General features: G+C 35.9%; 1 protein-coding gene across 1 annotated transcript; it reads left to right on the top strand.

Moving 5' to 3' along the window:
* The first annotated feature begins 1639 nt into the window (after positions 1 to 1639).
* On the top strand, positions 1640 to 20877 carry LOC144451914 (S-adenosylmethionine synthase-like). The gene is made up of 8 exons (XM_078142820.1): positions 1640 to 1827; positions 4645 to 4722; positions 6766 to 6888; positions 8318 to 8574; positions 9514 to 9732; positions 10789 to 10971; positions 11940 to 12073; positions 17976 to 20877. Exons 1-8 carry the CDS (start codon positions 1752 to 1754, stop codon positions 18076 to 18078), a joined length of 1173 nt encoding a protein of 390 aa, XP_077998946.1. The 5' UTR covers positions 1640 to 1751; the 3' UTR covers positions 18079 to 20877.
* Positions 20878 to 27131: the final 6254 nt, after the last annotated feature.

Genomic DNA, 27131 nt, shown 5'->3' with positions numbered 1-27131 from the left:
ATTTCCCAGTTTCACATCCGTGAAGAAAACATACCCGTCGTAAAACGGCCTGGGCTAAGAGAAAGACGCACGGGCTAAGCATGTCACATACATCATTCGATTTGTTATTAAATTCTACACAGATGAAGCCCTGCCAACGTAAAATCTGTCCATGCAATGATATTCAACTATGTCTCTGAACATGTAACCTTGTTTGTTTTTAGAAATTTAGTGCAACGTACTCTCGACTACTGTAGGTTTTAATCACAGGCATTTGTTTCCCGAGTTATGGCTCAGAATATTTCTATCAGAATACAATAAAATGACGATAATATCGTTAATATTGACGTATTAAACCAACACTATATGAAAGGGGTAAAATTACACTTGTTTCTGTGATCGCGCAGTTTCACTCAATGCGAAGGAAGACGTCTTCCTGTTTAGAGTCAAGTCAGTAATATAGATAGACTCGTGTACCGTCATGTAAGCAGGACTACAAAGTCAGTATATAGACTCGTTCACCGTCATGTAAGCAGTCAGTCCAGGCTCGGTGGGCGCACGAAGGGAAACGGACTTGGGCTGAGAGTATAAGACATTTATACCAAAATTCTCCCCTTACAACTGAGTTGCCACGACGCGACCATTCTCGCAAAACCAGAGCTGTTAGTGGTTTGCGACGCGACATACTAATTCTAATACTAAACTATAATGCCATTTGTTTTTCTAATCAAGGTCTCAATTTATCTCGTAGCAAATCTCACGTGAACCTGCACGAGCCACCGTTCCAACCGCTCCCACTGATAAACAAACATTCCAGAAAGTCCATTCTTTTTGTAACACCTATTCTTGTTGATGAGTAACTTTGAAATACTCATCATAAATCCCTCAGTGATATGTGCCGATCTAATCTTAAAATCCGATGAGATGTTATTTTGCCTGAATTTAACCTTCGTGGAAGATGTTTACGTTTTTATCCTGATCGCCTCCTCTACGTAGAGGAGGTGATAAGCTTAAGGATATATTGAAGAATAGCAACTTTTGAGTAAAAATACAAAAACAAAGCCAAAGGAAAATAAGGATAGACACGCCAATTTCTATACGGCCTACTAAAAAAGGAGAAATTTCACAGTCGATTGAGAAGGCGCTGTTCAACGTGCGTGCGTGCGTGTGTTAATTTACGCGTGTAGTCGTCTATAGACTCTCTCACAGTCCTCGGAGCTTCGCTTTACTAAAATGGACGCTAAATGAATTATTTTGTATGTACCGATACCATCTACATAACGTACTCTATGATCGTACTGAACAACCTTGTAATATGCGCCCTCATCGACCACCTAGAGATATCTGTTCGTCAACGAATGGTTATCTCTATCATGGTCGATGAGGGCGCACAGTACAAGGACATTCGAGTACGATTAATTAGCTGGCATCGGTACATACAAAATAATTCGTTTAGCTTTAATTTTAGTAAAGCGAAGCTCCGAGGGCTGTAAGAGAGTCTAAGGCGTCTGCAGACTGGGTCGTCTAGCTCTCAGGAATGATCTTACATAGCATTAAACCGTTCAAATTGCAAAATATCACCGTATATAAACAACGTATTTATCCTCAAGCGAGGTCGCCACGCATGAGCAAAGAGGCTTGGTGCGCACATGACATGTATCCAACAGACGATCTCATGATCTCAGCGAAGTAGCAGTCAGCTGTGTCCACGTTGTACAATTTGCATACTTAAAATTATCTAATCGAGAAGTGATCTAGCTGCAACGGTAACCATGTCTGGAGACGGATACTATGAAGATGATGGCACTTTCCTTTTCACATCGGAGTCAGTGAAAGAAGGACATCCAGGTAAGTGTTTGAATTCGTAAATCGAACTCCCCGTTTGCCATGCATCCAAACCACGTGTATTCCACAGCGGGGCCCCGGTGCATGGTGCAAAGCTAGCTGTGATGCAGTCAGGAAATTCAGACGCACTGATCACTGTTTACAGTAATCTATTGATCCTCAGTATTCACGTCTAGTATTTCCTATAGTGTATGTCATTTGCATTTGATACGTTGACCCATTGTTCATTTTATCCACTGCTCACCATATTATTAAAACCTTACACAATGGGGTTGTCGAGCGAAGACCCGTACCCACACATTCAGTTCACATCTTTCGATCTCTCAATTGAGTAGACGTCAGATCGATTCATTTAGTGTACTTCTCCGTACTATCTGTTACAAATAAATCATCACAATGTGACACAATGGAAAGAAAATTTATGTAAAATAATTCCAGGATAGCTTTACAGACGACCCTAATAATACTAGTAACACCTCCATAGTGTGATGTAATAAGGGAAACCTTGGTTGTAGTCACGTCATCACAGTCACTTGTGAGCTAATATCCTATTCCAGAATGGTAATATTCTAGGATTGATGATAATACAAAATAATGACGTTATTTGGCAATATTCAAGAAATACCGTTGTCGATGATTGCTCCGGAAAATATTATGATCATCATAGACTAGAAAATTACCATCCTAGAATAGAATATTAGCTCACAAGTGACTGTGGTTGTAGTAGATATAGATAGACTCAGGCAGATGGCTGTTCTTAGTTTTGTCCTAGTGCATGTGAAACATTATGTAACACCGTTATATTTAACTTACTTAGTCTCCCAACTGCGCCTCACACCCACAGGGGCGTGTAATATTTCATACATTGTTGTTTTCTTATTGCTTAGAATGCCGTTTTCTTAGGAAAATATCGTACGAATCTTGCTGCTACAAATGTATCAATCTCTATACTACTAAGAAATATTCCCTTTACATGTAGGAATATATATTAATCAAAAGGTTGTTATATTCAGTCTGTAGACCTGGAAAACAACAATCTATGAAATATTACACGCCCCTGTGCTCACACTCCTCCCTGTCAAATTACTATTTTATTGATGATAATCAACAACATACGATGACCATATACAGTACAGTGGCCATTGCATGATGCAATTCAAAGTAATGTCTGTGTTTTATTTTGAATTAGAAAAATAGTCACATTCAGCATTTTTTGTACCACTATTTTCACGTTAATCATGTCTTGAATTCCATTGGGTCAGCTTTTCAAGTGAAAAAGGAAAATGAAATTGGTGGGTGACTCTAGTTTGAAACATTAGTTTGTCATTTACACACTCAGACATACACATTTGAAGACAGTTATATGCATGTCAGGCTTGTACAAAATAAATATTTAATAAGAATCAAGATATACAATGTGATGTACAAAGATTAGAGATAATATCACCTCACCTCAGTCCTAAAAAATAGAACGTGATGTTGAGAATACATATATACTAAATAGGAGTAGGAATTCTAGGACATCCTTCAAACACAGAGGAAAAAAATTAAAGAAATCCTGGCCTGGACAAATGACGTATTGCTGATACAATATATTGGGAATATAAAAAAAGTGATTTTGTTGCAGTTTGTGATGCTGTATTTGGATTTTTTTGGTTCAGAATTACTGAACTTAGTTTTCTTCAGCAGAATTCTTCCTTTGAATAACTGAAGCTGTTGAAATGGCATTTCTGACATGTTGTCTGTCACCTTGACGTTGATTTATATGGCTAACATGTGGAATTTGAATTTCAGTATAGTCAGACAGGCAAATGACTAGGACTTTCATCAGAATGAAAGACACGACCTTTGAACTTTACTCTTTGACACTAAATGTGCAAGCTTTTCAAGTATTAAGAAGTGTTTATCAAAATATTTTGTAACATTATGTTAATATGACATTCAAATAAAGGGTAAAAAGTCTATTTATATACAATGTAGGAATGTATTAGACCCAAATGTACATGTACAATATTCTCAATTTATCATTCACTGTGTCTTGCTGAATTTGTGTCTCCCATTTTTCTGGCTGAGGAATAACAAGGTAGAATTACAAACAATATAAAAAATATTCTGAGTTTTCTTTATAGGACTGTGGATTGGTTGTGGTATACACTTCCCATAGATATTGAAATGCATTGATTTAGACTCTTAGTGTATACAAGGATCTTTGTCATATCTAATCTCATTGAAAGATATAGAATTGGCAAAGCAGATTAAAATGGTGTCAGATTTTAACTGTATCTTCCACAGCTGACCTTAATTGATGTAATCTTGTCAGTTGAAGTGTCCTTGCCAGACTTGCTTCTTTTGTTGGTTCAACCAAGAGACTTGTCCCAATCGTGTAATTAATGTGAAACAAAAGCAAGACTGACTTTATCTGCACTGCATTTTTTATGCTCAGGAATGATTGCATAATGTCGCACAAACCCTTCCCTCCTCATAACCAGGACTACAGAAGTAAATTTTAGCAAAAACACTGGACTTACAAGTCACTTGAATTGGTTGGTTGGTTGTCCATGCTGTGTATTTAATCTTCATTCCCCCAACTAGTAATTACTTGTGTACAAACAATAACCCCTTGAGAGAAAGAGGATTAAATAACTGGATTATCCAAGGTGATTTGAATAACTGGATAACTGGATTATCCAAGGTGATGGAAGAATAGCCAAGTTTAAATCTATACCTAATCCATTTTTCATAATTCTGAAGAAAAAAAACTTGATTACTGATATTTTGAAAGGTTTGATAATTGTGTTATTTCTAATCATGTTTTTACAGATAAAATGTGTGATCAGGTCAGTGACGCTGTACTTGATGCTTTTTTGAAATTGGACCCTGATGCCAAGGTTGCCTGTGGTAAGTATTGAAACCTTGTAATTTAGTAAAATACGTGTTTTTACTATTTATTTGTTAATGAAAACTCTATATCAAAGTTCAAATCTTTGTCAGTAGTTGGATTATCCAATCATATGCTAGTAATCACACTAAGTCCATTACATATTTGACCCATTGGTAACCCTGTGTGTGAGGTCACAGTCCATGTATTTGTATTTGTGCAGGTAGCAACATGAATTTTAATATGTTTATCTGTGCACCCCCTCAGTAAATCTGACCCACCACAAGTGTGCCATCTAATGATAGCCAAATTTGTTGTTGTGGGTCAAAATGATAAAAACTGACATTTCTTGTGAGTCACCACATAGTAAGAGATAGAAATTGTGTGTTTCAGTGGTGTGTCAAGTTGGCTTAGATGACGCACTCACCACTGACATAGTAAGAGATAGGGGAACACCAAATTTTGGTGCATCACTAGAAATTGTGTGTGGACATAAGTGGTGTGTCAAATTGACTTAGAGGGCACACTGCCTGACACTAATGCACAACAATTCTTGTGACTTGTCAAATTTGGTGTCCCCATCCCTTCCTGTGTGGTGACTCACTAGAACATCATCCTTACAGTAGTTCTGGACAACTGTACACCCATAACACCAAAGTAAAACATTGTCTGTATGTACCACAATCATTTATAGCATCCATATCAAGTACAACCCATAACACCAAAGTAAAACATTGTATGTACCACAATCATTTATAGCATCCATATCAAGTATAACCCATAACACCAAAGTAAAACATTGTATGTACCACAATCATTTATAGCATCCATATCAAGTATAACCCATAACACCAAAGTAAAACATTGTCTGTATGTACCACAATCATTTATAGCATCCATATCAAGTACAACCCATAACACCAAAGTAAAACATTGTCTGTATGTACTACCACAGTCATTTATAGCATCCATATCAAGTACAACCCATAACACCAAAGTAAAACATTGTCTGTATGTACCACAATCATTAATAGCATCCATATCAAGTACAACCCATAACACCAAAGTAAAACATTGTCTGTATGTACTACCACAGTCATTTATAGCATCCATATCAAGTACAACCCATAACACCAAAGTAAAACATTGTCTGTATGTACTACCACAGTCATTTATAGCATCCATATCAAGTACAACCCATAACACCAAAGTAAAACATTGTCTGTATGTACCACAATCATTTATAGCATCCATATCAAGTATAACCCATAACACCAAAGTAAAACATTGTCTGTATGTACCACGATCATTTATAGCATCCATATCAAGTACAACCCATAACACCAAAGTAAAACATTGTATGTACCACAATCATTTATAGCATCCATATCAAGTACAACCCATAACACCAAAGTAAAACATTGTATGTACCACAATCATTTATAGCATCCATATCAAGTACAACCCATAACACCAAAGTAAAACATTGTATGTACCACAATCATTTATAGCATCCATATCAAGTACAACCCATAACACCAAAGTAAAACATTGTCTGTATGTACCACAATCATTTATAGCATCCATATCAAGTACAACCCATAACACCAAAGTAAAACATTGTCTGTATGTACCACAATCATTTATAGCATCCATATCAAGTACAACCAATAACACCAAAGTAAAACATTGTCTGTATGTACCACGATCATTTATAGCATCCATATCAAGTACAACCCATAACACCAAAGTAAAACATTTTTTGTATGTACCACAATCATTTATAGCATCCATATCAAGTTTAGAAGTATAGTGATTTGCCAATTGACCAGATTAGAAAGGTCACATGCTAGGCTTGTAAATAAACCAATTGAAACAGTATACTTTAACACTTGATATGAATGCTATAAACGAGTGTAGCACATAGACAAAGTCCTTTACTTGTAATATGAATGCTATACACGAGTGTAGGACATAGGGAAAGTGCTTTACTTCAGTTTTACTCATTGTACCTTCTGCTACCATTTCTAGAATAAACTGACATTGTGTAACTTTGATTTCAGAGTGTTTTGCCAGCAATGGTTTGATACTGGTTGGTGGAGAAATCTCATCCAAGGCAAATGTTGACATAGGGAAGATTGTAAGAGATACAATCAAAGAAATAGGATACGATCACAGCTCTAAAGGTATATTAGCTCCTACTCTATTTTGCACATAATTGATAATAGATATAAAATTATTTCACCAAACAGAAGAAATATATGATACTATGAATGCTTTTGTGTTCCATTACGATACTGAGAATAATTATAATTAAGATACCTTTTGGAACAAAAACATTGCCGTACATGTGAAAGGTGTATCGCAGTTTCAGCCATATCTCATGGCTGTGATTCACCACCAGGGTGCGCCCTCTGTAGTTGAAAATTGAAAGAAATATAGATTCTTGAGAAACATGGAAACATAGAAATAACTACAACTGTCCTTAGATATGTATTGCATACTTAGGAACAGTGACTAGTGCCAAAAGCTGCTTCAGAAGAGCACTCCTAGTGGCCAAACTGTACAATCTTTTGTCTTTCTGATATACCTAGAATATGATGTAATGGCTATAGAAGCAAGGGTTGATAAGCAATATTAAGGATGTACATGTGTGGGGATATGAAGCGAAGTTGACTGCTTTATATCATAACAACATGGAGAAATTTAATTTCAATACCGACTTAGTGTCATAAATCTAATATATGTAGTATCTTTTGTCGAAAGCCTTCTAACTTTATAGTGCCGCTATACTCTTATGTTGTACAAGAAAGTGATGCGCTTTCATTAATTGTCACTGATTGATTGACAAAAAAGTTGCAGTTTTAATTCAAACATTTTCATTTTCAAGTGCAACACAGAAGGATTCCCTCTGTCTGACAATGCCACCATCGAATGGAATTGACTTTATACTGTTACGATGTAACCCAAATGACTGTCTATAAACACATTTTAAATGAAGTATAAACACAAGCTAAACAGAAACATAATAACAAATTTATAAGAGACATTTTTATAAACTATGGGTTTTGGAGAGTCATTTCAAATCATGATTTTACATCACCTGTAATTATTTGTGATTTCAGAGAAACATCAATTTGATCTTGTGCATTTATAAGCAGCTGAAGTGCCTAGCATTTTGTACTCATGAATATTCAGTGTTCAACCATTGAATAATGCATTTCGGTTACCTCCCATGATGCAATAGCCCATAGCAAAGATACCATATAAATTGTTTAATTGTAGGTGATGTAAAAATCATGAAGTGACGCCAGAACCCAGAGTTTATGAATATGTCTCTATTTCCTGGAGTGGTGTTCCCTTTTAATCAATCAATCAATCAATCAATCAATCAATCAATCAATCAATCAATCAATCAATCAATCAATCAATCAATCAATCAATCAATCAATCAGGTTCTTAGCAAAGTAAGACCAAAAGAGGTGTTGCCCTATATAAGATATAATATGTAAATATGTAGATATGTAAAATCTTTCCTGAATTTATTAGATTCATTTGGCCGACTATTTCTTTTTTATTTGTTCACCATCTTTATTCTGCATCGATATCTCCCAGGATTCGATTACAAGACCTGTAATGTGATGTTAACCATACAACAACAGGCTGCTGAGATATCTCAGGCCGTTCATGAAAACCGTGTCCTTGAAGAGTTTGGTGCAGGAGACCAAGGTTTTATGTTTGGCTATGCAACAGATGAAACTGAAGAATGTATGCCTTTAACTGTGGTATTGGCACATGCACTGAATAGAAAGTTAGCTGATAGTGCTGCTGATGGGACCATGCCATATCTTCGCCCAGATGGTAAATGTCAGGTGAGCAAAATAGTTTTTTGCTTTAAAAAAAAGGTCTGCTTGCCAATATGGAAAGGGATGCAAGGTGGGTTTTTAATCATTTGGGAGGTAACTGCAGAATATGAATATATGCTTATAATATTCTACTCATTGAAGTATACATAACCATCACTTGCCGCCCTATTGGAAGAACTCAAACTTGTTATAATGCAGTGTTTTTGTTAAGGGCGGTAAGTAGGTAAAATTTACTGTGGTTCCCATGTCAGTTTACCTGGGTTTCCAAACAAAATTACCAGACTCTCCTTTCTGTTATTAGGGTTCCACAACCTTAGCAAAGACACTGATAATGTACACAATTTGATAACATAAATTGAACATTGTTTGAGACAGCACAATCAATTTCAAATCAGTATGTAGTTGTATGTAGTGCTATGAATGCAGCGCCAGTATGTAGTAGTATGTAGTGCTGTGGTTGCAAAGCCAGTATGTAGTAGTATCATGTAGTGCTGAGCCTGTGAATGCAAATCCAGTATGTAGTAGTATGTAGTGCTGTGAATACAAAGTCAGTATGTAGTAGTATGTAGTGCTGTGAATACAAAATCAGTATGTAGTAGTATGTAGTGCTGTGGATGCAGCGCCAGAATGCAGTGAGTGAAAAATAGTTCTTTTGTTGACACTTTACTTTTATATTAGTACCATGTATTTACTATAGCAGGCACTCTCCCATTTCTCAATTAGACATTTTTTCAAAGAAATTTTTGTATTTAGGGTACAAAATATCTATTAAAAGTAAAATAGATTTCATAGGATGAAAACTAAAATTGCTCAAACCCCACACCCCTATACCCTCAAAGTAAAAGAATTTATTGTTTTTATCCTACATTGAACTATTGATATCACCCCTTGCAAGATGTAAGACATGTGTACTAATTGTTTGTATCTCTTTTCTTTCACTAATAGGTAACAATTGAGTACAAAACAGACAAAGGAGCCTGTGTACCAATACGTGTACATACCGTACTGCTATCAACCCAACATGATGAAGACGTGGCCTTAGAGAAATTGAGGCACGATCTCGTAGAGAAGATAATTAAAGAAGTCATACCTGCTAAATATTTAGATGACCAGACAATTTATCATTTGAATCCATCCAGTGCTTTCACATTTGGTGGTCCAGGAGTAAGTGAATATTATACATTGGAATGCAGTTACATACAGTTTCACAGGAAATTTATGTAAATTTGCTCTTTTTACCAAACAGTTTTTCCATTGAAATTAATTCCAGCATTTTACAGGCTGTCAACAATACATTAATATTAATGACGTAGATGTGTTTTTTTTGCTAATAATGGTAAGTAGGTACAAACTATCAGGGTTGCCATGTCAGTTTACCAAGGTTCCCAAACAAAATTACGACAGATGCTATGGGAAACTATACCACTTGTAACCATTTGCCCTTTTCTGTTACTCGGGTTCCCCAACCTTAACAAAAACACTGGCATTGCTGTATTCCCCTGCTAGCTCTATGGTATGCCAGCTGGATATTCAAAGTGTGCATTACCGCATTTGACTTTATATTTCACGGCTATATTTTTTTTTTCAAAAGGGGAAAATTAAAAATTATAATACCTGTTAAGAGTCACCAGGCTTGTCCTCCTCCTGTAGGATTAATTACCAGATAATTAATTTCATGTGCAAGTGGAGAAATTTTCATAAAAAGTTCAGTTTGGATAAAGATTAACATTTAAGAGTGAAACACAATTGTCTAGCAGAGCTATAGCAAAAGGTGGTCCTGAACAAATGAATAATTGTATATGATCCTTATTGATGTTCTTCATTGTTCTGATAGCATGGAGACTCATTTGCATAATTTATTTGTGTGATTTGCATAACAACGATTAGTTGTGTCAGGAAAGCTAAAATTATTTCAAGTGATATCAAACAATAACAATTGGTTTTCTCAGGAAAGCTAAAATTATTTCAAAGTATTTCACGACACATGAAGTACATGAAGTATACTTTTGTAATATACTCCTTGTACCATGACTAAGGGCTACCGTAAAGCCAACAAACAGACAGTTTGATGAAGCCTGTCAACCTGAACTGGCAAAATGTTACTCATAAGAAATTAGAAACTTTGGTTTTGATGCAAAAACTGATTATTACTGAGTATGAATATGATTTGAAAAAACATGTATGGTAAGTAAACTTAAATTGATATATGTTTTCCTACAGTGTGATGCTGGTCTGACAGGACGTAAGATTATCGTAGACACGTATGGTGGCTGGGGAGCTCACGGAGGAGGTGCATTTTCTGGGAAAGATTGTAGTAAAGTGGACCGTTCAGCAGCATATGCAGCACGCTGGGTTGCCAAGTCACTAGTTAAAGCAGGACTTTGTCGTCGATGTCTTGTTCAGGTACAAATGTTTTGAAATATCACAAAGATTGACGATGGTGTCAGTGTAAGGGCAGTAACTGATAAGTTGAGTAATTAGGCTCATGTTAGGATACATTCATAAACAAATGACATCCTTTGAAAAATTTTATATTCAGTCGGTAATTTTTTTTAAAATCAGACTTCTCAGTGTTTTGAATTTGCAAACAAAAAAAGGTACATACAAAACAGGAGTATACATGCCCTATGCTTCAGAATGATAGAAGTCTCAGACACAGCTTTGACCATTGAGGGCACTGCCCATTGCTACAGTACTTCTTCCTATAATGCTTAGTGCACATACTAATACAAAGGCATTACTTACCTTGATCGTTGAGGGCACTTTCAACACGATGTTTTACCTGTTGCAAAATTTACACACTGTACAGACATTCCATGTAATGTTTGTAGCTACATAACATGTCAATTTTGTATCCTCTCTGTGCATTTCCGAATTTATTTAAAGTTTAATAAAGTTTATTATTATGCCTTTCGGGAAGTTTCCCATATGGCCTTACATCATTTAAATACCCATGAATTACATCAAGTTCTCATTCACTCTCTAATTTTCTTTCAAATATGAAAATATATTTCTCAAAATTTCAATTTCACCAAATGAGATTTTTTTCAGGTTGTAATTTTCATGTGATGGAGATTCACAGTTTACTTATTGAGCAATTTTGTCAAAATAATTCACATTCACATAAAGTATGTTAAAGCAGACATTGTCAATGTTTTATACGTACTGCGAGAATGAATGTTCATGGGCTCTGGGTTCATGAAATGTATTTCTTGGAAGCAAATCCCAAATTGCCACTAATTTCATCAGCATCATCAGGGGTGTACTACTCAGTCTACGTGTTTGTTGATTTTTGATAAAAAGTTTACATATTAAACATGTATATAGTCAATTCTTAATTGACTGATAATTGCTTTTTAACTTTTAATTAGGTTGCCTATGGCATTGGTTTAGTGGAGCCCCTGTCTGTTACTGTTTTCCATTTTGGAACCACAAGTCGGTCTCAAGCAGAGCTGTTGAAAATTGTCAAGGAGAACTTTGACCTTCGACCTGGTGCCATCATAAGGTATTTGTTACTCATTATTTTTATTAATTAACATTTTAAGTGACATACTTGAATCCTCAGACATCAATTCAATTTTTTTTTTGGGGGGGGGGGGGGGGGGGGGTGCGAGTCAATTCAAGAGTAAGTCGTTTTTACCTTCCATAAGGAAGGTTATATATTAGGGATGAAAAGACTTCGAACATTTTTTTTTATTATGGTCCTTTAAAGCACCTAACAATTCATCTTTTGGTAAAATTTGTAAATTTTCCGGTCTCTAGTAAGGAAACTATGAGGGGAAAAACTGGGCCGAAATTTCCAGGGATCAAGTATGCTTCTTCAAATTGCCATAAAATCAGTATTTCTACAAACAATTAATAAATTGATTTTACTGGCATGAAAGATGAGATGTCAGTTGAGGTTTTTACAGTATCTAAAATGGTGAAATCCAGTGAAAGTGCAGAAACAGATATGTACAGTGTGTCCACCGGAGTTTTGGCACTTTGATTTATTTATTGATATAAAAACTAATGGATATACAATATCATGTCTAGTAGCGCAGAATTTTTCTTTTCAACAAGCCATGAAGGAACAACAATGTAAAGGTTTGCCCTTACGGAAGGCATTCAGTTTACATCTGGTCTAACATTGAATGTACAATAGCAGGAAAACTAAGCACAGGCCGTGGCTGTGCTCTGGGATATTATTCTGACCTTGATTTCAATTTATGCTGCCAAATTTCCAGTCTTTAATTTAACTACGTCACAAAATTTAAATATTTTCCTCCGCTTTTATTTAATTTTGTGAACATAAAGGCCGACATTCTGGCATTTATAACCCAAATTGATCATGGTGTTTAATCCATTTATTGAGTTAAGTGAAGTCACAATTAACTGTTGACAGAATGATCACTCATGTATACAAAGTTGAAATTGCCCTTACCTAATCCAGTGTCGATCACATTCTCATCTTTAAGTGATCACTCACTATTGAGCTCTGTTAGGTAATTGTTTTTAAAATGAAGCTATTTCCAGCTAAGCGCTCCATGTTGAATGGAATGTTGTCCTAGCAATGGCTTCAAGTGCTTTGCATCTTACATCAGAAGTAAATCAGATCTGATGTGTAGGGACATGACACTAAATCAAATCAAATCCATTGCTCAGTTTTCTTGTGGGGACAGAGACCATTTTTGATTCGATTGAACAGTTCAAATTGATTTGGAATCAATTCATGTGAGGACAAGTTAATTTCATACGCTTGATTTGTAAAGTTGTCAAAGCAGATCTTTTACCACTTTGTTCAAATTTCGTAAATTGTCCTTTTCTTAAAGTGGCCTTATGGATGAGGATTGGATATTTATTTTGGATTTTTAATTTATAAAACAATTTTATGATGACTTCCTACTTGAAAAATCAATGCGAAACAATATAGACTAAGATATGCATGTTTATTAGATGAACAATGAATATTCATGACTGCTAAGTGTTTATTACCTTTTATAGATACATAGTGCTGAATATTTATTGCTCATCTAATACATGTACACACATCAAGTCACAGAAGTGGAGGTGTAAAAAGAGTTTCAATTTGTGTTTCTTGGCAGTTCGACAAAATTTATGTGTTGAGAAATCATGATATGATTCACCAGAACCCAAACAAAAATTATGAAAATACCATTTCCTGGAGTGACTTTCCCCTTTAAATCAGAAACATTTCATTTCTCTCATGACGGGTATCACCAATATCATGTTTTGATATGGAATCTTCTGTGTCAGATATTATTCACAGGACACTCCTTTAAATGGACATAGTTTGTTAGTAAACAATTCCATGTATTTCTTGTGTGTGTACGAACACATCCTAATGCCAATGACTAAAACATGTTAAATCTAGCCATTCTTACAAGTATTCAAATATGATATAATGATTTATTTTTAGTTATTCGTCACACACAAAGGTATATACTTACATCACTATAAAAGAAAGAATTTCATACATCACAAAAAAAAAAATAGAAAATGGAAGAAAAGACACAAGTTAAGTTTTGAAATCTGTGTCACTGGGGAGTGGCAAATAGCAAAAAACAGAGCTAATCAGTGGCCTGTCCCCATTTAAAGAGGTTACATGTTAAATTAGTTAAATGGAAATCATATTGACTTGTGGTGATGATGTTGAATGAGATTAATCACTGACTGTCTATGATGTGATATTGTAGATGACTACCACTGTCAGTGTGCCCTCTTAGGTCAAATAAAAAAAATTGTGTTGTTCCGGTTACGCTCAATTTTAGAATAGGTGGGGTAGATTTTTTTTTTTCTGCGCGAGTGTGTACTTCAGGTCTTCCATTGTTTTCCAAATGGTCTCTGTGTTATTTATTTCTTCCTATCAGATGTACAGCCATTACAGATTGGAAGAATAGTTTTATATTGTCTTTTTAAGTTGATGGCAATTTCCACATCCACTATTTCTCGTGAGACTTCACAATTTTTTTTTTTTTTTTCTCGAATACGTAAAAAAAAGTTTAGGATCGGCAGTGAAAAGCTAGGTGGGGTCGGGTAAATGGAAACACATTTTTTTAGACCTTATGAAAATACATTTTTAACCCTCAATGAGCACTGTTGATTCAATACGGTTCACTATATTATGAATAAATTATTATATCTAAAAAAAAATCAAAAAAAAATCAAAGAAATATTCAAGTTACAGCTAGTGTAACTTTAAACTATATATTTGCCTTTTATAGACACTTGTGGTGTCACCATCTGTGATCTTTAGTTATGGTTTTTCTGATCATGATTTTTTAATTATTTGGTTGATTGAAAGAAATGTATGGTAGGTCAGATCACGAGACACATACAAGTTAGTACAAATGTTGCCCTAGCCAGAATATGACATTGCAGTTTATACTTGTCCATAAATCAACTACTGAAGGCCGTGGACATGAATGAAGATTTGAAATGAAATTCTGTAATTGTATACTTATTCTTTGATATCAAAAAAATTATTGAATACATTTCCAACACCCTAAAGGAAGTTAATATTGTATACAAAAATGTCTTCTTAATAGTGTATGCGAGAGTGATCCCTTTTCACTATAGTTATCAATATTCAAAGCTTATTTAGTTGTTTGAAAAAGTGAAATGGGTTACACCTACTGGCCAAGGTCAAAGTCATGAAAGTACAAATACATTATATCTAGTGAGGATTACAAAGCTGTAGGATTATAGTGATATGTTATTTTGTATATAAAATCTCTGAGATGGCAATGACTATTCAGCTAGAAATTGAAGGAAGGATGCTTAAGAAGTGTAGGTGTTTACCAAGGTTTACTATAATTCAATGGCCTAAAGGTGTAACATTGATTCGTAGCTAGAAGACAGGAGTAACAGAAATAATGAACACCGTATCCAAGTCACGAACATGGCTTTGGTACGAAATCGATGTGAATGTATCATCTTAGTTGTTAATAATAGCAGAGTTGATGGTACAAAGTCACACTGGGTACAAAGTCGCTCTGTGTCATTGTAAGTTGTTAATATCTGCAGTGTTGATGGTACATTTAAGTCACACTGGGTACAAAGTCACACTGGGTACAAAGTCACACTGGGTATGAAGTCGCACAGGAAATGTCATTGTAGATTGTTAATAACAGTAGAGTTGATAGTACAAAGTCACACTGGGTACAAAGTCACACTGGGTATGAAGTCACACTGGGTATGAAGTCACACTGGGTACAAAGTCACACTGGGTACAAAGTCACACTGGGTATGAAGTCACACTGGGTACAAAGTCACACTGGGTACAAAGTCACACTGGGTATGAAGTCACACTGGGTATGAAGTCACACTGGGTATGAAGTCACACTGGGTACAAAGTCACACTGGGTACAAAGTCACACTGGGTATGAAGTCACACTGGGTATGAAGTCACACTGGGTACAAAGTCACACTGGGTACAAAGTCACACTGGGTATGAAGTCACACTGGGTACAAAGTCACACTGGGTATGAAGTCACACTGGGTACAGTCACACTGGGTACAAAGTCACACTGGGTATGAAGTCACACTGGGTACAAAGTCACACTGGGTATGAAGTCACACTGGGTATGAAGTCACACTGGGTACAAAGTCACACTGGGTACAAAGTCACACTGGGTATGAAGTCACACAGGAAATGTCATTGTAGATTGTTAATAACAGCAGAGTTGATAGTACAAAGTCACACTGGGTACAAAGTCACACTGGGTATGATTGTACAAAGTCACACTGGGTATGAAATCACACTGGGTACAAAGTCACACTGGGTATGAAGTGCACAGGAAATGTTGTAGATTGTTAATAACAGTAGAGTTGATGGTAAAAAGTCACACTGGGTACAAAGTCACACTGGGTATGATGGTACAAAGTCACTGGGTACAAAGTCACACTGGGTATGAAGTCACACAGGAAATGTCATTGTAGATTGTTAATAACAGTAGAGTGGATGGTACAAAGTTACACTGGGTATGAAGTCATACTGGGTACAAAGTCACACTGGGTATGAAGTCACACTGGGTACAAAGTCACACTGGGTACAAAGTCACACTGGGTATGAAGTCACACAGGATATGTCATTGTAGATTGTTAATAAAAGTAGAGTTGATGGTACAAAGTTACACTGGGTATGAAGTCATACTGGGTACAAAGTCACACTGGGTATGAAGTCACACTGGGTATGAAGTCACACAGGAAATGTCATTGTAGATTGTTAATAACAGTAGAGTTGATAGTACAAAGTCACACTGGGTACAAAGTCACACTGGGTACAAAGTCACACTGGGTATGAAGTCACACTGGGTATGAAGTCACACTGGGTACAAAGTCACACTGGGTATGAAGTCACACTGGGTATGAAGTCACACTTGGTACAAAGTCACACTGGGTACAAAGTCACACTGGGTATGAAGTCGCACTGAAAATGTTGTCATAGATTGTTAATAACAGTAGAGTTGTTGATACAAAACCGCTCTGAAAGTGTCATGTAAGTTGTTAATAACATCAGAGCTGTGGAGAATAGAATTGTTTATTATTGACACGTGATATACCAAATACAATCACAAATAGGACAAATATAAAATGAATGCAGCACATCAAGCTCTGAAGTCACTATGAAATGAAATACTGTCAAACACTTTATTTTTGAGATTATCACATTTTCAATGTTCTAGAACTGGTTGGTGAGAATACGACATTCTACACTTCTGTATCGTTCTGTTCATTGCCATCTCCAGGGAAATATATCTGTTGCATGAAGGTTAATTACATACTAATTGAAAATGAGAATGTGACCTTCACTTGTTCATTGCCAGAAATTTGATTTCCCACTCGATTCAGTGAGTAATTAGGTGTGATAATCTTATATGAAATACAGACATTGTAAAGGTCAAAAGTCTGTATGCCCATATGTATGTATGTATGTATGTATGTATGTATGTATGTATGTATGTGTGTGTGTGTGTGTGTGTGTGTATGTATGTATGTATGTATGTATGTCTGTCTGTGTGTGTGTGTGTGTATGTATGTATGGATGGATGGATGGATGGATGGATGGGTGGGTGTGTGTGTGTGTGTGTATGTATGTATGTATGTACGTATGTACGTACGTACGTACGTACGTACGTACGTACGTACTTACATAGCGTAACTAAGATTCATAGCCTCTTGCTAAGCATTAATTTGGTATCCTAGAGACAGACAAAGCAAACAAGGGTTGTGTGATTATTTTATTTAAATCAAATTAGACTTGAACAGCCAGCATATCTTTGGTCCAATTTCCTTTCGAAAACAAGGCAGTTTTTCAATGCAGTCATGCAGAGTCAGTTATTTGATCCAAGGCAATGGAATGGAATATTTGTTCATTGCAAGTAATCCTCCTTTTTTTTTTGCAGGGACCTGGATCTGCAGAAACCAATTTTCAAGAGCACCAGTTGTTATGGGCACTTTGGAAGACCCGAATTTCCATGGGAAGTTCCTAAGCAATTGACTTACTAGTCAGCTGTATATTAAACAGGGATAGAGTTGAGTTTTATCATACAAGGTAGAAACATTCATATCTATTGTTACAGTTCATTATGAAGAGATTAGCTAATGGAAATATTAACATACTAGATGTTGACAAATTACTAGTTTCATATACCCTGATTACATACTGCTGTATTTCTATGAAGAAAGCTTGAGCTTTACCTGGGCAATAATTTGCATATTAAGGACTAGCACACTTTGTCAATATAAGGTCAGTCGCTGGAATTTTTTGACTACTTCCTTAACTGTTGTTATGTACATTGCCGTTTGTAAACAGATCACAAAATTCAAAACTTGTTAGTGTCCGGTTTGCCATCAAGGCAGAAGCTGACTATATTCAAAAGCGAGTCCTGGAAATAGGAAGTATTTTATTTGGCAGTCATGGTGAAGTTACATCACGTATTGGTAAGGAAGCTTGAAGGATTTGATCAATGATGCATGTACAGAGAGCGAAGCCAAATGCAGATGATTATCAAAGGCTATTATCAGGTTTCTAAGTTTGTCTCTGAGTTGACTTCACTTGTTGAAGTGTACAGGAAATTAGATGCAGGTTTTATAACATATCTCAATGGGACACTGATGAACTAACTATGATCATCCAAGCATTTGATAGTCTAGTTCCTGACAACCTTATTCCGATTTTGCCCTATGTTGTCGTCATTCATTAGGTCTAGTCAATCTTGTTACTCTAGGCATTAAATGTGGTTAAGCCCCATGCTGGGTGAAGCGTAATACATCACAAATTGGCAGGCTGTCGTCATAAAGCATTGTCAAGTAGGATAGTGGGAAATCAAAGGTCAAACATTGTTGACCTTTCTAGGACTGATATGATATGCAAATGTCCAACCGAACTCCATCTCCAGTCTTTAAACTAAAATCACGTGGGGATTCGACATCATAACGTTTATATGAATGCTATAGGGGGAGCACAGAATAACGAGATTGACTACACATAATGAATGAAGATGAACATAGTGTAAAATCGGAATATGGTCGTCAGGAACTAAACTATGCATTTGACTGAAAGAATAGATGAGTTTTTTGCCGTTCCTTGACTAGGTTGATATTCAGAAATACAATACATCTATTTTGTGTTTGAGCATGCCATTGTAAATACCTGCAAGTTAAAATGAATCTACCAGATTGCACACATGCAAATTTACTTGCTATTGTAGCAGCCATACCATTCAATATAGTTGTAACATTTGAGTATTTTTGTCAGACATGGCAGCTACTACATATGTCACCCTAGTGATTATTGCAGATAGTATTTTACTTCTAGTGTAACTTCAGCATGTCTGTCAGTGTTGAAGTAAACATGGAGAGACTTTGAAACAATACAATAGTAATGTATCAACATCTATGTAAACTTGTTGTGGGTTACAGCTGATTTGACAAAATAAACAACAAAAATGTTTACATAGATGTTGTTACATTACTAGAATTTCCAACTTTGTCTGTACATTTGCTACAACAGTGACAGATATAGTTGAAGTTACACTAAAACTTAGAGATAATATCAGCAGTAAACACCAGGGTGCACACACTTAGTAGTTACCTTGTCTGGAAATACTAGGCCAGTGTGTTTTTGAATGATATGGCTGCTTCCGGTGGCTGCTATGCTATGCTATGATAGTAAGTAATTCTACTTTGAGCTCATGCATTCTTTCATAGTTATAATTTGCAGGTATTTATATGGACTCATTCAAACACAAAATTAAAGAGCATTTATCTCTCTGAAAGAAGGCCAGATTTAGTCAAGGAAAACCAGAAAACTCCTACTATAAAGTTGTCTATTCATTCAGGCAAATGCATAGTCTACTTATCAGTATCCAGTATAAATCTTCAAGTAATTACTGTACACTTCCACAAGTGAAGTACACTTGGAGACTAACTTTGAAACAATACTAGTAATTTATCAACATCTATGTAAACATTTCATTCTTTAGTTTGTGAAATGAGCTGTAATCTCCTAGAAGAACTGCAAGTAGGGATAAAGATTTAAGTTTAAGTATACAAGGTAGAAACATATGTTATAATATAAGAAGCCTCTTTTACTTGTTGACCTGTGCCAATTGCTCTGCACAAGATATCTAAAATGGGTTTTCTGAGTTTTCTCTGTAAAATTGAAGGCCAGTACAGGTCACGCAATGCATTACCTGAACCATACTATTCTTTTGAAATGTTGTATTCATGAAAGTCCTTGAAAACAAATTGCGCTAGAACATATAACAGAAATGTATTTCCAATTTATCAACGTTGAAATTAGATATGACCATAGTAGTGTATATGTAAGTTACCTTTATTAGCAAGTAGTAGGTTGTTGATTACCTAAAGATCAAAGAGGAAAAACATCATTATTTTCATCAAATATTGCCATGACAATTCAAGCTAACCAGTATTACAAGTTTTTTGTTGGAAAGTAATTAGGAAAATTGTAGAAGATCCAAGTTGACATTTGATATGTTGGAGATCCATGTTAACATTTGATATGTTGACACTTGATATGGCTGTCTATGCAATGACTTAAAGTTAAATGTTGCTAGTTGTTCACTTTTTCCTGTTTGTAACAGATTCTGTTCGTCCATTGTCTGAAGTTGTATAAAGATTATGATTGATCACCCCAATCTCAACAGGAGCAGCATGGTTTTGTTTTCCGTTTCTATTTTTATGTCTATATCTTCTTAGGCATTATAATTTTTTTTTTTGGCACTATTTCAGCTTTGTCATATTGTATGTTTTCTACAGAAATTAAAATTCTCCTGATGACTCGGTGCTATTTCAATATTTTATTAAAAGTGACATGAGGTGTCTATCTTTCAATTCCTTTGTACACTTTCTTTTAACATCTCTTAGATATGTTGTATCCTATCTGTTGCACATGTATCTAAAATTGTATGTATTGGTTCACATACATAGGGTGAAGTTATCCAAGTTTGTGTCTGGCAGAATGCGCCTCAGATTGACTCCAAACTTTACCGTATGAAAGCTTGTTCCTGATTCTTAGAAATATAAAAGAAATGTTGGGGTTCATACCTTGTTTTCAGGAAAATCAACAACCATTTATCTTCCCACAGAGTTCAAAGGTCATATTGGATTCTAAAATGACTATCATTTTGACCTCTATTTAAAAAATTTGTTCAAATAGCCCAGATTCTTTTTAGTGACTCTAAACTGAGAATAGGGTGAAGTTTTCTTGAACAAGGTAGGGACAAAAGTTTATTTCTGAGACACATTATAATTCTACATTTAATGGTATTGGCAATTTCAATCAACGTTTGACAAGGTGTAATTGAATCTGTAATAAAAAACAGCATTCTGGTAATTCTTCATTCTGTTGTACAATTTCAATCAACGTTTGACAAGGTGTAATTGAATCTGTAATAAAAAACAGTATCCATGTATGTTGTCTTCATGGATATTGACTATGTTGTCTGGAATAATTAATGGACAGCTTAAAGGAAAACTCAAGTCAGGCATACTTCTACCTTTAGTACACTTAAAAGCTTAGTGATCACCGTTATGAACTAAAGTATGATTTTTAGCCCCCAATGGGCACCACCTGAAGGGGGCTTATACGTAGGGCTCTGTTCGTCCATCTGTCCATCTGTCATTCACCTGCATATCTGTGGCATGCACCAACCGATTTCAACCAAACCTGGCCCAAAGGTAACATGCTATGTGAGACATATGCACGTCATTTTCTTTTGTGACCAAATCAAATGTGGCCAAATGGCAGCCATATTTGTTAATTGTGTGTTTACCCTCATATCTCTGGCATGCACCAACCGATTTCAGCCAAACCTAGCACAAAGGTAACATACTATGTGAGACATATGCATGCCACTTTGTTTTGTGTCTGAAATTCTGATGAAGTATTTTCATGTTAAAATTGCAAAATGCTTATCATCTTGCACAATACAACACACAAGGTTTTTTTTGTTTTGTTTTGTTTTGTTTTGTTGTTGTTTTTTTGTTTTTTGTTGTTGTTTTTTGTTTGTTTTTTTTGGGGGGGGCTATGCTTTCAACTGAAGGTTTGTCGATGATAAAATAACACCATCATAACTTTGATTACTAATCTTTAAATCTTGTAAAGAAGCTTCACTGCATGTGATAGATTTCAGACATTTTCCTGCAAGGGTGTATGTGAGAGTCCCTGCTGATGACATCACAGCAACCCTAATCAGATGACTTTTGACACTCTTTGTATTACTAATGCGAGAACCTGAAATAGAAACCCTGCCCTGTAAGCCTACCGGTAATAGGGTTTTAAATGTGATATTCTAGCTAAACTCAAACTCAGATGTTATTGGGTCATGAATAGATTGGTTTACAGTTGCATGGAGACATTTCTAAATTTGCCAGGCACAGTCAGTTGATGTGATCAATGTTATGCAATTCAGGAATGAAAATGTGATTTTATTTTTTTGTCATAGCATAGGTTTTACTGTTGCTTCATAGTTCACTTGAATTTTGATAAATAACTCAGTTTGGTTACACTACGATTAGCACTATCTTTACAATACATCACTGCATGACCTCAAAGTACATACATGGGAAGTAATACTCTAGGGGATTTGTACTATCTATTAGTATTAGCCCATGGCTAGGTTGAGTCATGAGTGAATATAATTGGCACTTTTAGCCCAGTTATGCCCACACAACTGTCGTTTTGTAACATGTTACGTATTCAAACTACCACAACACTTTAGCGCACCTGTTTATTAGGAGGAGATTACGTACTTTAACTTGTTAAGGCAAAAAAAGTATGTTTCCGATAACTTGACCAACCCTAGTTTAAGCTGCCGACCGTAAACATTTTACATTGAAAAAGGTAAAGTTATGGCATTTACTTCTATTCCCTGTAGATTTTCTTGCCATAGTATCCTTGGTTACATATTTAAAACACAGAAGGCAGACAAATCAACAGTTGGGGATACCCCAGTCCAGTTAACTGTATTTCTTTTTAAGGTATCTTGTACAAATTCTCATGGACGCATTACACATCTGTGTAGATATTTTAATTGTTTCAGTGAAGGTACAGTAAGGTACTTTTCTCCTTTCTTGCAAAAAAAGCCATTAGCCTTCATTAGCAGACCAATTCTTAAGTACCATTGTAACTTGAGTGGGAAATCCATTTTACTAGTCGTGCGTGCAACTTTGTCATGAAAGATACTCTGCAAAATTGCTCTCTCCTTGTAAATCTGAATAATAGAATAATCTAAATACTTATATTCCCTACTACTTGTGTTTACATGTGTGTTTCTCCCTCAGAAGATTAAGGATCATATTTGGCAAATATGAAATGTAGTCGAATTAGGATTAAGGTTAAAATTTGGGTAAGAATTTTGTCCAGCAGAGTTTTAGAAAAACGTATATAAATAATAACATATCTAAAATAATTACTATATCTAATTCTTATGGCTCTGTTTATAAGAGAACACCAAAGTAGGAACTCGGGATTGAATAAGGGGCTTTTAAGGCTTAAAAAGAAACGTGTGCCAATACTACAGTTATTACTCTCTACCCTAGGCAGTAAATGGCGCCATCTTTAATTTTGATGCCCAGTAACAATGAAGTTGAATAGCAGAACTTTTTGTAGGCCACTCAACTTAATTAACTTTGGAAATGCTAAATACCTGAAAACACAAGATCTAACAAATACGCTTTTTAAGGACATGCTATCAATTAGCCGGCTTTTAAGGATAGAACACAGCTGCTATCTGTACATCACGCTGATGTACACGAGTTACTGCCAAGGGGAAAAGTAGTACAGAACAAGGTTTCATGTATTAACATTTTTTCCATCTTCTATACACAATGTCGAATTGAAATGATTTAAATTTGACTAAATGTAAGCGATAAAGTGGATGGGAAATAGCAATAATTGTTGGTTTTTTTAGTACAACTGAACTGACAAGGTTCAATAGTGCTATAGGCATGGCAAAGTGAGTGTGTGTCTGTCTGTCTGTCTGTCTGTCTGTCTGTGTGTATGGATGTGTGTGTGTGTGTGTGTGTGTGTGTGTGTGTAAACAACTTAAAGTCAAAAACTGCTGGACTGATTGTCATGATATTTGGTGGGTATACTATCTTTGGTGTCTAGTTGAGAAATTGTTCAAATCAAAATAATCTTACCACTGGTGTGTGATTTGGTTTAAAAAATTGATTTTTCATCAAAACACTTAAACTAAAATCCTACCGGATAGGTTGGTCTGAAATTTGGTGGGAACACTCTTCAAGGTGCTTTTATTAAGAAGTGTTCATGATATGATGATCTCATCAGTGATATTTAAATTAGTTCTAAAATGTGTCTTTTTGGTAAAAAAAATGAATAAATTATAATTCCAAAACTATTGAGCAGATTGGGCTGAACTTTGGTTGGAACATTCATATGGGTGTTTAGGTTAAGAATTGTTCATGACAGGATGATCCTATCATAGTGATATGCAAATCAAGGCTAAAATGTGTATTTTGGTCAAAATCTATATTCCAAAATTATTGAACAGATTTGGTTGAAATTTGATGGGAACTTTCTTAGTTGTAAGCAAGTTGACAAAGATTCCAAAAATGTATGCAAATATCCCTAGCACCAAACCTACACACTCAGCAACATCCAAATATAGTTGTGCTGTAACGCCATTGGCTCTATTTTTTTTTCTTGGGGGGGGGGGGGGGTTGTTGTTAGCTATTTAAATGATGTCATTGATATTTTTCTACTTGAAATACAATATGGATAGACGTACACCTAGCCCATGTCTATGATTCAATAAGGCACAAGTAAAAAAAAAATGTTTTGTTTCTGATACTGATACTGATTGTGAAACAGCCAAACACTTACATGGCATGTTCTGTAACTAGTGTGGTAGCTTATTTAATACATGTATTATATGTATAATTTTATGTATAGTTATGTTTGAACCCTTACATGAAGTAATATTTAAACCATTTATGAAAGAAACAGACAAGAACAAATATATATATATGTACCACAGGCTAACGAAACTGACTGGTCCCTGACATGTGTTTGAAACTGTTTGTCATGATTTGACAAGTGTCCTGGTTGGAGAGGTACGAGCAGGTTGAACAGTATACTCGAACCTATGCATCATTTCCCTGCCAAGACATTTTTTTTTATAGCAGCAGTGGTCCATCATTTTTCTTCCATTACCCACTCATATCTGGATTTTTTTTCAAGCAAATCCATTTGGCATCTTCTTTTTTTCCCGAAATCTTCCAAGGCCCCCCCCCCCCAGATGTCAAATGGTCCACCCCTTAGATATATTGATGGGTACCAACTAATGCATAAAGAGACTAGATCTACACAGGAAGTGGCGGGAGACAATTGATATCCGAAAGGAGAAACTTACAATGAACCGAGCTCGAGCGGGGCCCGGGGTTGCAGCTGTCACACGCGTGTATACGATCAGGACCTCACCTGGCGAAAACATTCAGTCTAATGAAGAAGTCAATCGAGTCTAGACGAAATATTTTGACAAGGTGACGTTTCCTGCTTTTGATAAAATAACCCTTTTTATATCATGAAACCACAGACAAGTAAGACTGTGATGAAACCAAGCTGATGAGTCTGTTATGATAACAAGGCAAGTCGCCAAGCTCTTGAGTCGTGTGAACGAGTTTTATCATTTCGATATCTATGAAAATATGAATAAAACAGTATAATGTACACGTCTATCGTGCCAGTGTCTGTCTTTAAATGTAACTTGAGAGCATAAATATTGAATATGTATACTATCCTATCTACTACTATAGTATACCGATAGTATATAGGAAGAGTGTGTAAGTTTCCTGGCAACGGCAAAATAATATCCGTCATCTTAGCTGCAATATTTGTAGCATTTGATGTTATTTTGAGGGCTTTTTCGTCTGTTTTTGTGCCTTTTTTCGTTCCGACGTTTAACCCGAATCAAACGCTACAATTCCTCTAATACAAATGCAAATAGACGAGACCACATTGAAAACGTGAGCGAGGGGTCAGCGTACTACCCGTTTCAAACAGCTGCATGCCTTGCTACATTTACCTCTGAACACTTCTTTGGTCTTGAAGGCTCCGTAATTAATGTTGGCGTTGGGAAATGTCCGATATTTTGCCAGGTAAGGCGTAATTTAGCAGAAAAGTCCACCCAACTTTGCGATTCAGATCTGAATCGCTTCCGTCTATTTGCATTTGCATTAGAGGAATTGTAGCGTTTGATTTGGGTTAAACGTCGGAACGACAAAAGGCACAAAAACAGACGAAAAAGCCCTCAAAATCACATCAAACGCTACAATTATTGCAGCTACCGTCATCTGCACTATTTTTTCCCAACTATCTCTCTCTCCGTTAAATTCAAGAAATATGAGTCATGACGATGATACTGCTTTTTAGAAACCAACACATTTACAGTTACTACATTTGTAAAACCTACTATCAATTATCAAGTATTCCACGAGAAGGTGTAAATTTTGGAGACTTTGTACGACTGTCGTGAAATATGGACGAAACACGGTCGCGGTAGTTGACAATTCACCCTTGACCTCTCATGTCACGTCACACTATCACGTCGCTGATTGGTCAATGACCCCGCATGACCTCAAACGCTCGTGCACAAGTTGTCGTCTGCGTAGCTCGACCTCACGCCCGTATTTCGTGACTCGTACGGAAAAAGTCTCCAAAATTTACACCTTCCCGTGAAATACTTGACAGTTGATGGTAGTTTTATTAAATATATGTGTGGGGGGGGGGGGGGGGGTCTGGCGTGAATGTGATTGCTGAACTTCATTTTCGCACTTCTAACCAAATTTCGAAAACTTTCACGCTTTTAGCGCAGCTTCAGTACTTACTAACAGTGAGATGATGATAAAAAAAATAATTCTAATATGAGACATGGTGCTGGGTTTCTGGTAGTATTTTAATGTGTTTACAATCAGGTTCTACATTATATCGACCGTAGTGGTGTGACCGCTGCAGTTTTCGTCAGTTTACATTCATAAATAAACATTTGATGTCGCACCTGTGTGAACGT

The sequence above is a fragment of the Glandiceps talaboti genome, chromosome 22 (genome assembly GCF_964340395.1).
Source record: "Glandiceps talaboti chromosome 22, keGlaTala1.1, whole genome shotgun sequence".
NCBI classification, from domain to species: domain Eukaryota; kingdom Metazoa; phylum Hemichordata; class Enteropneusta; family Spengelidae; genus Glandiceps; species Glandiceps talaboti.
This window is presented reverse-complemented; position numbering and strand designations above follow the sequence as displayed.

Bases quoted from the DNA above. Each gene is read 5' to 3' on its own strand.
- LOC144451914 (XM_078142820.1), top strand. From the start codon at position 1,752: ATGTCTGGAGACGGATACTATGAAGATGATGGCACTTTCCTTTTCACA. The intron at 4,723-6,765 runs GTAAGTATTGAA...CTTTGATTTCAG, and splicing joins TGATGCCAAGGTTGCCTGTG to AGTGTTTTGCCAGCAATGGT. The intron at 6,889-8,317 runs GTATATTAGCTC...GATATCTCCCAG, and splicing joins ATACGATCACAGCTCTAAAG to GATTCGATTACAAGACCTGT.